Below are 17,721 nucleotides of genomic sequence, written 5' to 3' on the forward strand. Positions count from 1 at the left end.
CTCAAGGCTAGTGAAAGAGTTTCACATTTTTAATTCTTAGCAAAATTTGAAAATCAATCAATGCATTTTAGAAGATGGGCAACTAAAGGGGCTTTTTTAAACTGATTTATGCAGAAATAGTTGCAATGTTAAACAACTTAAAAATTCAGGTTCATGAAAGTAGACCATCATTTTTAGAATCGCTTTTTAGTTTATCTTACATATACAACAGAGCTACAAAATATAATTGTACCACTGATTTATATTTAGTTTTTGGCAGCATTCTAAAGGAAAACAGGTATACTACTGATAGAAAAGAAATGAGAGAATACCAAGGAGTTGGGGACAAAACATAAGCAAAGAGAGGAAAGAAAACAGATAATCTAGGTAGAGCAGGAACAGGAAGGGAAAGAAGCACTGAATAGGTGCTGATAGCTACTTATCCTTGCTAATCTCCTAGGGTAAGTTAAAAAGGGCCAACAGACATGAATTTAATAAACATTTCTATCAGCCACCCTATTATTACATCTATTTCCACTCAGCTTCAGCTGTTACCATAATTATATTATAGCAAGTCACACCATATGTGCATTTATGAGAATGCAACCATTTACACAGAGCAAACAAACAAAAGAGAAATAATTTAATGATGTAGGCAATTCCACTCATCATTCTCTAAATACAGTGTATGCTTATGACCCAGAGTGAGCATATCAATCTGCTGTTCCTTCAGTTTGTATCAGTTCCCTTGTGCCTTGTGCATCAAGCTGAATGGAATTCTAGTATTTTTAATTATATATTTTTCATTAGACATGGTCCCTAACTGCAGGCTAACCACTTCATTTGGGGCAAGTAAATAAACACTGATTTCTTCTAATGCTAGAGAAAAAAAGAACTGTGTTGAACTTAGGTAGAAACATTAGGTCTAAACATTATACCTATGGTGACTCGGGGGATTTTTCAAAGAAAATTATTATAAAACCTGTTAGCGATTTCCAGAGTTAATTTTATTATTTGCCACACTTAAGTATATTAAATGCTATAAAACTAATGTCTAATTCGTAGAATATTAGCAATCACTTAGAAAACCAGACTCTCCAAATATAGAAGTATTTCTTCTATGAAATCCAAAGTTAAGAACACATTTTCTTCCACTTCTCATACTAAGAAAATAAAGGACCAACACTGTGATCATCTCTTACTGAAAAGAGCTCCAGACTTTTACAAATTCTCCAGAGATGTTTACCCAAAGTTCTAGGAAGAAAACTTCTAAATATTTTTGTCTCTCCTTGTACCCCCAAAAAGTATGGCCTATGAATGTACAAGTGACTCCAAGACAGCAACTGGAATTTTTTAATGCTGCTGGTGGAAATATAAAACTGTACGACTACTTTGTAAAACTGGCAGTTTCCTCAAAAGCTAAATTTACAACTACCATATGACCCAGCCATTTCACTCCTAAGTATTTACTGCAGGAGAAATAAATGTCTATGTCCACACAAAGACTTGTATACAAATATTCATAGCAGCTTTATTTATAACAGAACACTCAAATATCCATCAACACATGAATGGATTAACAAATTGTAATATAGTATAACTGTAGAATGTACAATGGAATACTATTCAGCAATAACAAGGAAAGAACTTTTAATACAAGCAACAACATTGATGAGCCACAAAATAATTATGCTGAATGAAGCAAGCCAGACCAAAAAAGAATACTGACTATATGATTCCATTTATAAAAGAAGTATAGGAAATGCAAAATAATCTATAGTTTAGAAAGATCAATGGTTACCTGGGGAGGAGGAAAGAGGGAGTGGGAGTGAAGGGGGATGAACTACAAGGGGGCAAGAGGAAATCTGGGGGGGAGTGACAGAGATGTGCATTATCTAGACGGTGGTGATGTTTTCACAGGTGTATACATATATTAAAACTCAACTGTACACTTTAAATATGCGCATTTTACTGCATGTCAATTATACCTGAATAAAGCTTTAAAAAAAAGCCTCCAAACTGCTGTAACACTGATAATAGATTATGGAATTACAGTCTAGCGAATTTTTCAACCTTAAAACTGCTCCTACATTTATATTTTAAAATAAAAAACTGAATCACTAAATAAAAATGAATAATGCTCTATTCTATCAGAGAGGACAAAAGATACATTGAATATAATTTTGAAAAAAAAATGGCTAGCTTATAATTACCCCTTAAGCTACATACAGAAAACTTGTGACAAGGACTAGAACAGCAACATGTTACATGGAAATACTGTGTTTCATTAACATTGCTTTAAAAAGTTTGTATTTCTAATATGTTACAATACGAACCACTGACATGTTCTGTTTAACAGCATTACTCCATGAAGGCTATTTTATCAGTGATTTGTACTATCAACTAACTACCAATTTCTTTCTAGAGGCAATTTAAGGTAGGAATCTAGAAGACGTATGCACTTTTATTTATAACAGATAACAACCTTTCCATCTTTCACAAAAGAAAAGCTGGCTTATGAATTTTGTATTAAATATCTCAGGTGTCATAAGTTAGTCCAATCAATTGGAATGACCTTAGCTACATAATGTGGAAAAAGTAACCAAATCAAGGGTTTAGAAAATCATTTTTAAAACCTTAGAGATTTGCCAAATAACAGTTAAGCTATTTCATATACAATGAAATTCTAGTAAAAGTAAGCTTGAAATGTCCAAAATATCTTTTTTCCCTAATGGCAGCCCATGACAGAACATCTTAGAAAAGCTTTTGTCCAGTCCAAGCACTGATACTCATGTGATCTTGAGACAGATCATAAGTCTAGCTCCGTACTTCTACCACCAGCTACATTAAGGAATATATACACACGTATGCCTTTTGAGGAACAGTAAATCATATTTGAAGTGGAAAATTTTTTAAATGGCAGACCTGTAATGGCCATGGATTCATTCTTTCATTAAATTAACATTAAATAACTATCCACTATGTGCTAGGTGCTTGTGATACAGCGATTAACAAAATGCCTTTCTTACTCTTAAGGAGAGTTCATACTTTTTTTGGATGATACATCTTTGAAGAAATGCACTGAAAAGTAACTGAAGTTTCCCCAAAGATACTCAAGATGGCCAGTATATTAGAGTAAGTGATTTCAACTGGAGGCAAAAAATATGATTAAAGTGACAATGGTTTGAGATTCTCAGAAAAAAAAAAAAGACCAAGATAATACTATAAACATGACCAGGACAGATGTTCAGCCTGTACATTCAGAAAACAGAATGATAGCTTCCATAATCATGTTCCTAAAGAATGAACCTTGCAAGAGAAAAATCATGTTTTGAATAAAAGGACATGATCTAGCATGTAGAATTACTTTAGGAACAGACTATGATATGGTCCAAATGTTTTTTGTCCCCCTCCATCCATGTTGAAATTCTAATACTCAATGTGATGGTATTAGGAGGTGACTAGGTCATGAGCAGAGCTCTCACGAATCAGATTAATGCCCTTAAAATTGAGACCTCCCTTGCCCCTTCCACCATGTGAGGATATAGCAAGTCAGCAGTCTGCAACCTGGAAAAGGGCCTTCACGAGAACCCACTATACTGGCACCCTGATCTTGGATTTCTAGCCCCCAGAAATGTGAGGATTACATTTCTGTTATTTATAAACCTCCAGTCTGTGGTATTTTGTTATAGAAGCCCAAATGGACTAAAACGGGCTAATAAAAACTTATGCTAGACTATTCGCAAAAAAACTGTACATCTCAAGACAAGAACCACCAGAGAACCAAGATGCAGAGAAATGCACCCAACAAAATAAAAGTGTAGTTGTAAAAAAAACCCAAAAACCTATGCTTAAGAACACCAACTGCTATCTTCTTTTTCATAGTAAAGATAAACAACTTCTTGACTAGTGTACAGTAAAAAAAACTTCAAAAAAGCAAAACATTAGGTACAGGAAGCCATCAACTGCCTTCCCCTTCCAAGAGATAGGAGAGAGCTGACACAATAAGATGCTCCAAGGTTTAAGGGCTCTTATGTCCAGACTGATTCAAAGATAAAACACTAAGTACACTCAAGATAATGTAGTCAAGGGGGTTAAATGTCCCACCATCTGTCCAAGAATAAGATCATCTGACTTGGAGTTTCATTTGGTTTTTAATGTTTCTCTGGTCACTTAACAAGCAACCAAGAGGATTTGTGAGACAGGAAGGAGGAAAGACTTTTCACCCCACCCTTCACCATCCCCAGCCAAATCTGTGACCTTGGACACCAGGCAACAAGTGAAGGTCCTGAGGTTTGTTGAAGAGGGCTTTGATTCTGGGTGAGAAGGAAAGGGTCAGAGAGCCAAGGCCAAAAAGATCCTGGACCACTAAACCCGAAAAGCAGGAAGAAGCACTGTCATTTTCCAGAACTAAAGACGAGTAAGCTAGCTTTATGACTAATTTTCAGCCAGAACTTTCAATTTAGAGCAAGGATCAGCATAATACGGCCCGTGGGTCAAATCCATTTGGTTTTTATAAATAAAGTTGTACTACAACACAGACACACTTGTTTATTTACATATTGTCCATGGCTGCTTTCACACTACAATGGCAAAACTGACTAGTTGTAACAAAAACCATATAACCCACAAAGGAAAAAAAATATTTACTCTCTCACTCTTTACAGAAAAAGTTTGCTGACCACTGATTTTTAAGAAAGGAAAGGAAAGAACACTTAGCTATTACTTTCTTCGAAGGGCATTCAGAAGAGTAGAGTGCTTATAGTTTGGTTCAGCAATCAAAGGACTCCATCTCTGATTATCTTTTCCTCTAATTTCTAAAAGATGCCTTTTGCCATCTCAATGCAGGGATCATTTGTGTGTTGTCTATGAATTGGCAGCTCAAGAGCCTAATAATCACTATGCATGCCTATTAAGTTTTTCAAACTCAGTGTCCGACTTGACATCACAACCACCAGGCAGAATCATATGGTTCTTCTTCCTTGCTTGCTTACTTGCTTGCAGTAAACAGCCCCAGGCTATCTGACAGGATATAAATATTGTTTCTTATATTTAGGACATAAACATTTTCATGTGCCAGAATCTTTAGGGAATAAATGACTATCTACTAATTACAGAATAATAAATAAGGATTTCTCCTGCTCAGACCAAGTACCCTAAAATAAAAGTGTCTCTAAAATGCATGCCTCCCAAGCCAGATATTGGTTCTGCCACTGGCTGGTGAAGGAGATCAGACCTGAGATACCTCTGGATGGGGTACTATCTGTCCAGATTGCTCCTAAAGAGGAAACAGTGAGAATAAACAAGAAGAAATTCATCCAAAGATGCCATGAAAAACAAGATGTTATGTTAGTGAACCACTCTGGCCAGATGAGACAAGGTCTGCGTGAAGTCTGCATTGAGGGGGATTCCAATAAATTCTAATACTGAAAGAGTGAGTACTCACTGGAATTGAAGCCTTAACCTCAACTTTAATGTCAATGAAAAATTCCTTTCTCAGACAACGGAGGAGGGTGTCAGCTAGCCAGAGAGAAACAATGAGCCAGGGAGATGAACTTTCTAAAATCCTCCGTGTCAGGCAAAAGAGCCTATGAATCACTATAAATTCTACAAGAAAGGGAGAAATATTCATTCATTTTTCAACAAGTATTTATTCAGCACCTACATACCAGGAACTGAGGTTAGAAGTACTAGACAAAAACCTTTGTCCTCATGGAATTTACTTATTTTCCAGTGGAGGTGCATAATAAAATACACTGCATATTATACAGTGATAACTGCTCAGAAGAAAAATAGTGAATGATAGGAGTGTTGAGGGGGGTTGCCAGGGAAGGCTGCATCGCAGAGATGACATTTCAGTGCTTCCAGGTTACTCTGTAGTACACCTGATGGACTAGAATAGAGATTCAGCCCCAAAAATAAAATTGTTTACACTCATGAAATATCCATGTGTGTTATGAGCTTGCAACTGTGATTGCCACACTGTTCTTCAGAGACAGTAACATAACCTGTTCTCTATAGGGACAAAGTTCAAGAAAAGAAAGTACATACTGTGTATTTTTCCCAGTTAGGTAAAATCATACCTTCAAGAAAATTCCTCTTTGAAATATTCCCAAAACAACAAAGGACTAAAAAGGTATAAACTCCCAAGGACAAAAAAAATAGAATAAGGACAGAGAAGAGATATCAACAAATAGGCAGATAAACTTTAAAAAAAATTTGAGAACCTTACAAAGTGCAGAATTTTTATGTGGGGAACACCACCTTGAGACCACATGGCAGGATATAAGGAAAGACAAACCTATAGCAAGGCAGTACTGACAAACGTCTCAAACTAGATCAGAAATGCTGCAGGAAAAATGCAGCGCCTACCCTGGAAAGAACTGAAAGGAAACCCTACAGGAGGATTTTTTTTAAATAGGTCACAGTCACACAGGTAAGCAACAGCCCTGCATGCTTAGGGGGCTGCCAGTCTGGTATTAAACTGATAATGGGAGGAAGTAGCAAAGAGAGTAAATCAGCTGCCAGAACTAGACTTACTTCAAAAAGAAAAAAGGGTACATTTAAACTAAAAGCTCCTTACCTCTATACCTGTCGGCCACCAAAAGCATAAGCTAAAAACAAAGATAATTGTAGTAAACCTCGTTTTACCTGGGTCCCTATACATAGCACTGGAGGAAGGGGATAAGGATTGGGACACTTTCTCTCTCTTAGTCATAGATATATTTCAAAAACAGAGGAAGAACTAAAAAGTTGAGCATAAGCATCCCTGAAAATACAACCAGTGAAGCAGAAAATATGACTTCTCCAGCAGGTCTCAAAACTTAAGGCATCTAGGTGTTGTAAAATCTTCCCCGAGACAGTACACGTAACAAAGAGCAAAAGTTCTTTCCATTCTTGAAAAATCAGGAGTACTCTATCTACCACTCATTCTTCCCTTCTATAGAAGCCAACTATTTCGTCCAAATGCTGAATAAAAATAAAAAGAATAATGCTAAAGAAATTCTATTTAAAAGGTAGGGAAAATAACACTTTCCTATTTGTTACACATTTATAACATCTGCTGGACTTACCTTAACAGACTGTTGTAAAGATAAAATAAGATGTGTTATCAAAGTTGGTTGATATTTTTAAAATCAAGTTCAAAAGAACTAAACATCTCCACATTTCAAGAGTTCACCAAAGATTTTTAAAGTTTTAAAGTTTCACATTTACTTATTTTCTGCCCTCCATAAAATTATTGAGATATACTCAAAAATTAAAGATAGAAATAATAGAGAGCAGAAATTAATACAAACACAAAGATAATAGTGACAAAAAGATTTCTTATAAATATAAACCTAAATTTTATTATTACTGATAAAATCTTACAAGTACAAGCTGGACACTGCTCTCATTTCCTAATTTAAAAAAAACCTATAGGTAATGCACTAATTTTGTCTTCATGGATATTCATCAACAGTTTAAAAAACTTATCTTATTAATACACACTATATATAAATATGTCTTACCTATTAAAGATTTGATATTTTCTAAAATTAAATCACTAGTAATATTTCCAGATAAATCTTGCCCCAATTCAGCAATCAGCTTGGCATAACCTTCATTCTCTTCTCTTAACAAATTGAATTTTTGCTGTTTATAACTGAAATTAGATAAACATCATAAAGCAAATAAAATTAATTTCAATTAACAAGCTTGCATAAGAGTAATGTATTCTTCTCATTGAATTTTCTTATCTCTCTTATATAAAACATTCATAAGAACAGTTGTTGAAAGTTTACCTCTTTGTGAATCTTTTAGGATAGAAAATAACAGTGATTCATAAGAGACACCTCAATGTTAATTATACAGGGAAAACCAGCTACACAAGGAAGGGATATTGCTAATCTCAAGGAAAAAAATATACCCCTATTTCTATCACTGACAAGAATATACCCTAGAGTAAAGCCATAGTTGTAAATTATTTTATTGGTAGTAATAAAAGCATTAAATATTATTTTTAACTTCTAATATGGAAAAATATTAACATTCAAACAGGTAAAGTTCACTGCTGACTCAATAACCATAGGCTACTCTTAAAAGGAAAAAACACAAGACACATGCTAATAGCAACAAAATAATCTTCAAAAAGGCCTTTAGAAATTTCTATTATTCAACAAGAGAATGAAAAAACATACTCAGATACTTGATCTGCAACATAAATATACATGTACTTACAAGAGTTTTGTCTTGATTTTAACTGATTTTTGATTGAATTGCTGTGATTGTTTGATAAGCCCTAACGATTCCAATGTTTCTGGATCCAAGCGTTCCTTTAGAACTGTGTCTGAAACTAAATACTGTATTAAAAAATATTAAAGGCCATTTATTCCTTAGCATTCCAACTATGCATCCACAATCTTAAACACACTCAAAATAATTTTCCCAAATAAGAATATTAAAAATGCATTTTATACACACAATCAACAATTTATAATTTATAAAATGACTTGGAACTTCAATTTAACCAAAATGATGACTCCAGATATTGAAAAAATGTTAACAGACAGCTCTTCAAAAAACATTCACTAAAAATTATATGAATGCTATACACAAGAACAACAGATGAAATTCTGATTAAAACTGAGTCTGTCAACTGAATTTTCTTTACGGCAATACAGTACTTCAATCTTCTTTGGTTTCTACTGTTTAAGTCAAATTCTAGTGCAGCAAAGACAAGGACATTCCTCCAGGTCTGAGTAATGGCATTTCTCCTTGGTTCTAAGTTCATGAACATAAAATCGTTTACTAGACAATGATTATCACAAGTTCTAGAATTTATTATTTTTAAATTACCTCCATTCTTTTTCTCCTTGCCTAATAGTTTACAAAAAACTGTTCAGTTTAAAAACTCTTCACATCATTTCTACTCATTTAATAGGTGCTTACCTTTTACCTTTTCCTTAGTTAGGAACTTACTAGGTCAGGAATATCACCAAAGGTTTTATATGTACAGATAGTTTAAGTGATATGGTAGCATGTTTATTTCACAGAAATAATTAGCATGTCTAATTTTACAAAGCACTACATCTCAAACCCCAAATCTCACCTTATAACGAATAGTCAACTGAATGTTACGATCCTCCTCCATTAACATGATTAACTAATTATTAATCATGCCATCTAAAATTTATAATCAGAAAGTATTTTTTAAAACTTACCAAACATGCTAATACCAATTGTGTAAAATAGTCTCTCTTGCTTTTTTCTTCTAAACAATTTGTCTCAATATCTACAGTGATAAAGAAGGAAAAAACAAAGATGAAAGTTGATTGTTTTTTCTGGACTCCAGAACTACAGTAAGATACCTATTTTCTTCAAAACTAGGTAATTTTAAAATGCCTCATCTGAATTTGGGGGAAATAATTTTAACCTATGAATAGCATAAGCTGTCCTTCATATGCATAGGAATACTTAGAATTAATTTCTCCTGATATTGGAGACTGACCTTGTGACCAATATCATATCCACAAAATGGTAAGTCAATTACACAGGAGCTACGTACTATGCACTGGAAGCAACAAAGCTTCCAAAAATTATTGTTTTCAAAAATGGAAACATTCAAGCAAGCTTTAAATGACCACATGGCAGAGATGCTTAGGTGGAGAGTTGAACTGGGTGACAACAGCGCTCTCTTCTAACATTAAAGATACTATTAATCATGAAGATCAAATCCTTGACTTTGGCCACCCTGGTACCATGCACCATGTTCTAACTAAGCTACCTGGCCATCAACTTTATGAAGACACTATTAAAAGACATTTTTAACAACCTACTTTGAATTACAATTCTAGTCAGCAAATAAAAACTCAGCCAAGATTTTCATTTTCTTCCTAATGAAATACTAAAAAAAAAAAAACCTGAGACCTCTTTGAGTTTCAGTAAATTATTCAGAAAATTTGTCAACAATTTACTGATCTAAAGTATGGAGGAAATAAAACAATTAGTTCTAAATGCCAAGCATCAAAAACTTCAACCAGGACTGGCAGGATTACATAACTGATCTAAGACTATTGCGTTAACTGATTACACACTATTATCCTATTTTTAAGGTCAACTCATTTAGAATGTGCTATGGAAAAAGGCACTGATTTTAGTGATGTAATAAAAACTGTCCCCTAAGAGTTCTAGGGTTCTCTCCAAACAGACATCCTACTACTGCTTTGCTTCCCTTTACTTTCTATTGCCATCACTGAGAATCAAAACAGGAGAGGATTTATCATTAAACACATCCACATTTTCCTGGTCCTTCCCCACTTTCCCTTCTTGGATGGTGCCATTTCCCAATATCCTGGCCACTATAGCTAAGCACTCAGTCAGCTCAAGTGTATTAAGGGAATTTCGGGGTGTAACTCATGCAATGTATTTTACAGTATAATCTCAATCTCTCAGTAAAACTTTTAATCCATGTGCATCTCATCTATCCCTTCCAGGGACTCCTAGTTGTCTCCCTGTTACCTGGTCTTCAGGTCCTTCCTCAGCCTAGAACTTCAAGGATACTAATTTTGAGGAGTCAAGACTAAATTGGGCCTATTCTTTTAATCAACATCTATTTACCCTCCAAGCCCCTACAGTCCCTAAGATCTACCCCCAAGGTCCCGAAGATCAGACAGAGCATTTGGGTAGCTGGTTCATCCTCTTCACATCAAGTCTACTCTCCTATTAGCCATCTGACCTGTTTAAGATACCACCCTCTGGGTTCTGGCCATGTTAGGAAATGTTTAATGGGACCTCAGTAAATTTCTTAGCTGAACTATCTCAATAATCAATATAGGACTCTATTATTCCAATTATGCTTTCCCTGTTTTCCTTATTCTTTTTGTTCTAACTCATGAAACCATTCTAATAAATTCATTCATTATTCCTGACTCCTCAACCCTGAATCAGCACCTAATAAGTTCTCTTTTATTCTCCTCTGATTTTACTAAAAAGCCCTCAGCCGTTTCCAACTCTAGACCCAGTATCACCAACCACGTAACACAGCTCAGAGGTCCCATCAGTGTATCAAGTTACATCAGATTCTCCTTTCAAGTTAATATAGCTCTCAGGCCCCCTCATGCTTAGATGATTAGTCTTTTAAAGGAAATTATCATCTTAACCAGGAAAGTACAGTACTTATTTCTCAAAACTGTTAAAATATTAGAAAGACAACATGATGTAGTAAAAAGATCATGGACTCTAGAACCAAAAGGACCCAGGTTCAAATCCTGCCTTACTAATTGTGCAGCCTTGAAAATCACTTTTCTGAGTTTTTTGATTTTTCTGATCCATACACCTACCTTACAGAAATTGCTATGAGGATTAAAATGAAATTAAATGCTTAACACATAAGATGGTGCTCCAAAATAGCACCTACATTATTATTACTGTTATCATCATCATTATTAGAGATAGCCCACGTTCTTACTTCTATTCTCCTACCTTGGTCTGGGGTCACCCTGGGATCATTTTTTTTCCTGCCAAGGGTAGGGGTGGGTGAGTGAGGGGGCAGGTGAGGGAAATTCCCTTTCCAAGGTTGCTGTCCTAATCTTGATTGTAAAAATGGACTGGATAGGCTAAAAGAAATTTCCCAAGAACAACCAAACATCTTCATGAATTCATGTTACTAGTAAAAAGCAATGACTTGTAACAATAATTCATACTACTAAATAACTCTGAAGGGAAAATATATCCTAATAAAATAAGTCAATAAAAAAAAGAAATTACTAGAACTTACTAGTAAGCTGATAATTGATCATTACCCAAAGAAAGACAAGATATACTCCTGACACTATCAAGGAACAACAGCTTCCACAAAATGGTACCTACGAATCACTCTTTCAGCCTTACAAATTTATAGTAAAAGCAAACAATTTTTTAAATTGAAATTTGTTTCATATTATAGTTATTTGTAACATACTGTAATATCTTTAGTGTCTACTCTAACAATTAAGCATAAAAGGACTTTTTATTGTTGTTGGCATAAATCAATCAATCCAATAGATAGCATGAAGAAATTATCATCCAAACCAGGACAGTTTTAAGATTGAAAGAAGGCACAATTAATAATTACGCCAGGGAAAAACAAAACTGGGACATATGGTCACCCCATCAATGGTCTGCTCTTTTCATTTATCATTCACAATCCATATACATTTTGACCTGTTCCCAACATTACTGCTGTTATAAAATCTTAAATGTCCTGAAGGATCAAGCACTAGGTATTTAGATTTGTTGCAATCAAATTCTGGACTCTCAGTAAGACATTTAAGTAATCTAACTAATTCTAGGAATTAAGATTAGTGAGCTAAAATAATTCATTCCAGTTTGACAAACTCTCAGAGGATGTCTTATTTTAAAGTGAATATTATAACGTCTGGTGATGTTTTCTATTAGATCCAAGTTATAGAAAGCATAAGACTGATGACGAAAACTGTGCTCAAAGATACTTTAATTCAGATTTAAAATCAGAGATATAAATTTGTAATATACATTATTTTTTAAATCCATTCTTCCCATGGAGGGACACTACCTTTTGTTCTAAGTCAAAGAAATATTCCTTTCTTATCTTGCATGAATTCTTACTTATTCTGGACAAATAGAGAAGTTGCTATGTCCAAAGCTGGTTTCTCATCCTCAAAACAAAAGTACTTTTGATTACTTTGGCTCTTCTTGCTCTTTCTAAAATTAAGAAGAATCAAAAGAGTACAATAACAAAGTAAATATCTCTTGAGTATCCTAAGTTTGATATTCTGATATTCATTGATAACCTACACTGAATAATATTAATTATGCAGTTACTAAAACTCAAATAATTCAGACTAACAACTTCAGAAAACTTGCCTTTTTTACTTGAAATGATTTAATTTAGCTCAATTTCATATAAAAAGACATTCTGAAAAACTCAAAAGTATTTGAATTACAAACTAAAACTATTTAAAGCTAGTTTATAAACAGTGATTATACTCACATGACTTATAATACTATCTCCTCTATAAGTAAAAAAATACATATATTCTTGGGGGAAGGGTATAGCTCAGTGGTAGAGCACATGGCTACTAGCATGCACAAGGTTCTGGGTTCAATCTCCAGTACCTCCATTAAAAATAAATAAAAACCTAATTACCCCCCCTCCCCAATAAATAAATACATACATACATACATACATACATAAATATATATATATTCTAGATTTGTAGAAACATTTGTAAAATCCTTAGTTTGAAGAACATTTTATATAAAACAGTACATTAATTTACCAAACAACACCTTTTACAGGTGAAATAAAGGCTTATTAATACCTACCTAATATGCAGAATACATCAGCAAGAATGGAGGGCATATCCTCACGAAACTCCTAATTTAAAAAAACCACAATTATTTATAGTAAATGCCACTAGCAAGTATTATGGTTTCAGAATAACACTCTTTAGTAAAACTTGAAAACTAACAAAACCCTAATACCACTATGTTAACAAATAATAAAATTCTTCAAGTTTCATAATATAGAGTAAACAAAAAGAGGGAGATAATGGTTAGGAAAAAAATGTTTAAATGTCTACCATGAAATAACAATAAAAAATAGAAACTTAAACAAGCACCTTAGGAAATAATAAAGAGCACAAATGAGTAACATTTTTCCCATGAGATTTCATGTTAGAAACCACCGGAATTTGGAGTACCTCACACCTACTTAAACCAAGACTGTTAAAAATGGTACACTTTAAAACTTTAATGTTGTCCTCATGCCTGAGTCAACACTGATCAAAGCAAAAATCACAGAGTTATCGGAAGAACAGAAATCTAAAAAACACAATAACATTTACAAGCTGTTGTCTCATAACTCAAGATTCTCTGAAGACAAAAATAATTGCCAAAACTTGATCTTTATTTTCTTTATGCACTGATGTTTGTAGCCTTTGGAGAAATTGACCCAAAACTTTCCCCTCATTTCTGGATGAAAATTTCAGCATTTATCTTAGATTTGTCTCCTGACTTTCCACTCCTACGCCCAATTTTAGAGCCATCTTCCATTAGTAAGAATCATAGTTCAATTATTACAATTAGTTTGCTGGCACTATAGCAACTCTAAAATTAGCCTAGTTTCATAGACTAAAGGAAAGAAGTATAATTCTAAAGAAAAAACTGGCAACTGTAAGAGATGCAAGATGTGTTTCTGTGCCTAAAGCATGGTACAGTGAGATATGGAACTATGAGAATCTAGCCATGAGAAAGACAACCCAGCAGCAGAAGTATATACATCTATCACTAAGGACTCAAAAGAAAGGGAAGCTAAATAAGAACTAAATACACATTAAGTTCATTTGGACTATTCATTTTCAATAAATGGGAAAAGGATTAGAATCAAATTCCACTAACACACTAAACTCTATACTGATGCCCAATTTACAGAATAAAACAAACTTAACTGTCAACCAGACTTTAGTCTCAAGTTTAAGGGCTACAAACTCTGGCTATGTCTTCTTGAATGTAAGTGCTCAGGCTACTAGAAGACCAGAAACAACACAGCAAGACAAGAGTTTTCAAACATGGAATACTAGTTGTTTAAGAAACAAACTACTCCAACATGAACTAATGTTGTTACTATCAGATAGAGACAGTTTAGGGATAAAAGAAAAACTCACATTGAATCTCTACTGCTCAAATACAACTCAACATGTCGGGGAAAAAAAATCACAACAGCTAAACACAGAAATTCCTTAAGACTATCCTCAGGAAAGCGTAAAAATCATACAAAGGAGATTACCAACCCTAACAGAAAAAGGCTACAGAAGCTTAAAGCAGCACAGGGGAAATTCATACTGATATCAAGAAGTTCTAGGTCCCACCTCAATAATGCTTATTATGAAACCTGTTCTCAACTGGGCAGATAATGTTATTTATACAAGTGTAAAACCCAGCCTAATAATAATAGAACATATTACTTCTAAAAAATGAAACTTAACTACTGATTTACAATAAACATCCTTACAATTTGAAAACTTATCTTTCAATTTAAATACCAAACAATCATGAAAAGTATCTGGTCTGAATCTAAGTTCCCTAATAAATAAAAGAGTGAAACAGAATAACCACTTAAAAGTTAGGGGGAAAAAATCTAGTTATTTTCTAAAACAAACAGTAAACAGATGAAAATTAGCATCAAGTGAATGTTAGAGATATGCAATTTCAATTTAAAATAATTTAATCTTCAATTTTTAAAGTATATTTAATTTCTAAACATAACCACAAACAAAAGAAAATGCTTTCATATGCTTTATTAGGAGAATATTCTAGTCAAATTATTTTTTATAGTAGCCTTTCTTTTGCCCTCCAAGGTTACCTAACATTTTCTGCTCTACTCACAACCAGACAAAAAGATTAAAATATCTTTATTTCTGACTAGCAACAATGGCTTACCAATATTACCTTAAAATATTCACTAATTTTGAATAAAATAAAATGCAAGTTATACACTTCAGAGATCCTTGTACCAAAGGCAAAAAGAAATACAAAATAATTATTAAATTTAAAAACATATATATACTTACACTAATGTCATTAAGAACATTAGACGCCTGTTCATGCTTTAGATTTCCTTTAATGACATGGTATGATAACTCATAAAGAGCTTGCTGGAAATCTGTTGAACATAAAAGAAAACATATAAGGACACAGTCTCTTGAAATGAAGGTAGATCCTCTAGGGGAAGATTTGTTTATCTCCTACTTCTTAGAATTATTATAAACATCAATAATGCTTTTCTCTAGCAGACTTTTTTCTTTTATTTTCACAAAAACACAGTACTTAAAGAGTAGAAAAAAGTTAACCTTGACTCCACCACTATAACTACTGCTTAAGCATTCTCTTCCAACCTCTTTCTGTATGTCTACATATTTTACATACTTGCATTCACAATGCACATCATCTGGTATTCTGATTCCCCCACAAACACTTTTAAAAGCATTTTCTCAACAAAAGTCTCCAAAATTAAATGACTGCATAAAATGCCAACAAGTGAATATAAACCAAATTAACCATTTCTCTCACCAGGAGATTTCACAGATTTTTCTAGCTATATTCAGATTATAGTCAATTTAATCTTAGGGCTGCATTGACAACAGGTAAGGAATAGCAGTAAATATAAAATTTAACTTTTATCCATATCCTAAATTTCATTTTCTCTTCTATTTCCATCAGAATTCAAACTAAAATACATTCTGCCCACTGTATCTGCAGGTTTTGCAACTGCAGATATGGAGGGCCAACTTTATTTGCTGTACTATGCCATTTTATACAAGAGACTTGAAGATCCTTGAATTCTGGTACCCAAGAGGGCCCCTGGAACCAATCCCCTATGGATACTGAGAGAAGACTGTAATTATATATGTTCATACACACATAAAACAGCAGTCCTATGAAAACTGTCAACCAGAAGTACAGTAGTCTCACTCACTATTAATTAACATAGACCTCTTTCTTGGAGAAGGAATTCTGGGTTGGGGGAGGAGTTAATGGTCAAGTGAACACCTCCTTCCAGTCATCTTTCTCCTTAGTCCCAGACAATAAAATCTTTACCTCCTTCCTCTCATTAAAAGTAAGGACACAAGTAGCTCTAAAAACATTAATGTAAAATAGTCAATTTATAAGCCCCTTTTAAAGAGAATCAAAAAAAATCTTTTAGGGCAAAATAGCAAGTAAGAAATCAAGTGTTTAAAAATTTCCTCTTTTGGTTTGACTATTAGCCACAAAAAAAGGAACAAAAAAGCAAACCTAGATCAATCCCTCTTTAAACAATGAAAATAGTATTTTACAATGAAATGAATTTGTCCATTAAATTATTCACAAAAGAAATATAGCCAGATTATCCCAATTCCTTATGAAGGATTCATTAAATATACGCTACCTTTCTGACAAATATCCCTTCATTATGCTTATTATAAACTACATAAAAGCTAAAATGCAAAGGAAAAAAATTCTATTTGTTAGTATGATAGGAATATGAAGTCAATTTCATGCTTTCTATTTCTGTTAATAAAGTGCTTTTACAACAAATAATATTCATTTGAAGTTCTCCAGATAACTAAGATTTTTTTAAAAAGCAATCACTCTTAGAAGGACAAAACAGCTGAGCATCATAAACTAAATTCCCATTAGAATGCGGGCTCATGGGGGCTGAGGGAATTCTAATCTTAATCAAAGGAGACTGAAGTAGAGAACAAATGGCCCAGGTCATTTTGCTGACACTATGTAACATAAAAACAATCACAATGTAATCTACAAAATAGCAAAGATAGTCCCAATTGACATGTTACTTAAATGTCCGTTTAAGTGGGTAGGAACTCCTGTTTTATTTTATCCATAGAAACAGTAAGTGGTGCCTTAGGACTACCAAGGCTAATACCAGAAAGCCCTGCAAAATCTATATTAAAGTTGAAAAACTTTACATTTACAATGGGGAGGAAACTTACAACTCTTATTATCACACACAAAAGAATAAATAAAAGATTTTTATCTTAATGTTAACATTTCAGAAAAAGCAGGTTTAAGAACAGCCCCAAGTAAAAGAGACTTTAGAGACTCTAAACATTCTTGGTGGGATTTGAACATTTTAGGCACCAGTTCTTGGTTATGTGGAATATCACTAGGACTACTCACGTTTATCAGCTCTCCTTACAATGTCATTTTGTTGGGGGGAAGGGACTTATAAAAAGAACAAGG

General features: G+C 33.7%; 1 protein-coding gene across 9 annotated transcripts in view; it reads right to left on the reverse strand.

Annotated features, from left to right (window-relative positions):
• Positions 1 to 17,721, reverse strand: part of THOC2 (THO complex subunit 2) — a 99,818-nt gene that overhangs the window by 69,186 nt on the left and 12,911 nt on the right. For all 9 annotated transcript variants that reach the window (XR_012067645.1, XM_072956837.1, XM_072956836.1 and 6 more), the window contains exons 3-7: positions 15,552 to 15,643; positions 13,306 to 13,357; positions 9,183 to 9,253; positions 8,200 to 8,321; positions 7,491 to 7,624 (exon numbers count right to left, since the gene is read on the reverse strand). Coding sequence is in view for 8 of the 9 variants with exons in the window: in XM_072956837.1 (XP_072812938.1) it covers positions 7,491 to 7,624; positions 8,200 to 8,321; positions 9,183 to 9,253; positions 13,306 to 13,357; positions 15,552 to 15,643 (471 nt within the window). In the remaining variant the exon portion in view is untranslated. The remainder of the gene's footprint in view (positions 1 to 7,490; positions 7,625 to 8,199; positions 8,322 to 9,182; positions 9,254 to 13,305; positions 13,358 to 15,551; positions 15,644 to 17,721) is intronic.

The sequence above is a fragment of the Vicugna pacos genome, chromosome X, assembly GCF_048564905.1.
Source record: "Vicugna pacos chromosome X, VicPac4, whole genome shotgun sequence".
Lineage (NCBI taxonomy): Eukaryota > Metazoa > Chordata > Mammalia > Artiodactyla > Camelidae > Vicugna > Vicugna pacos.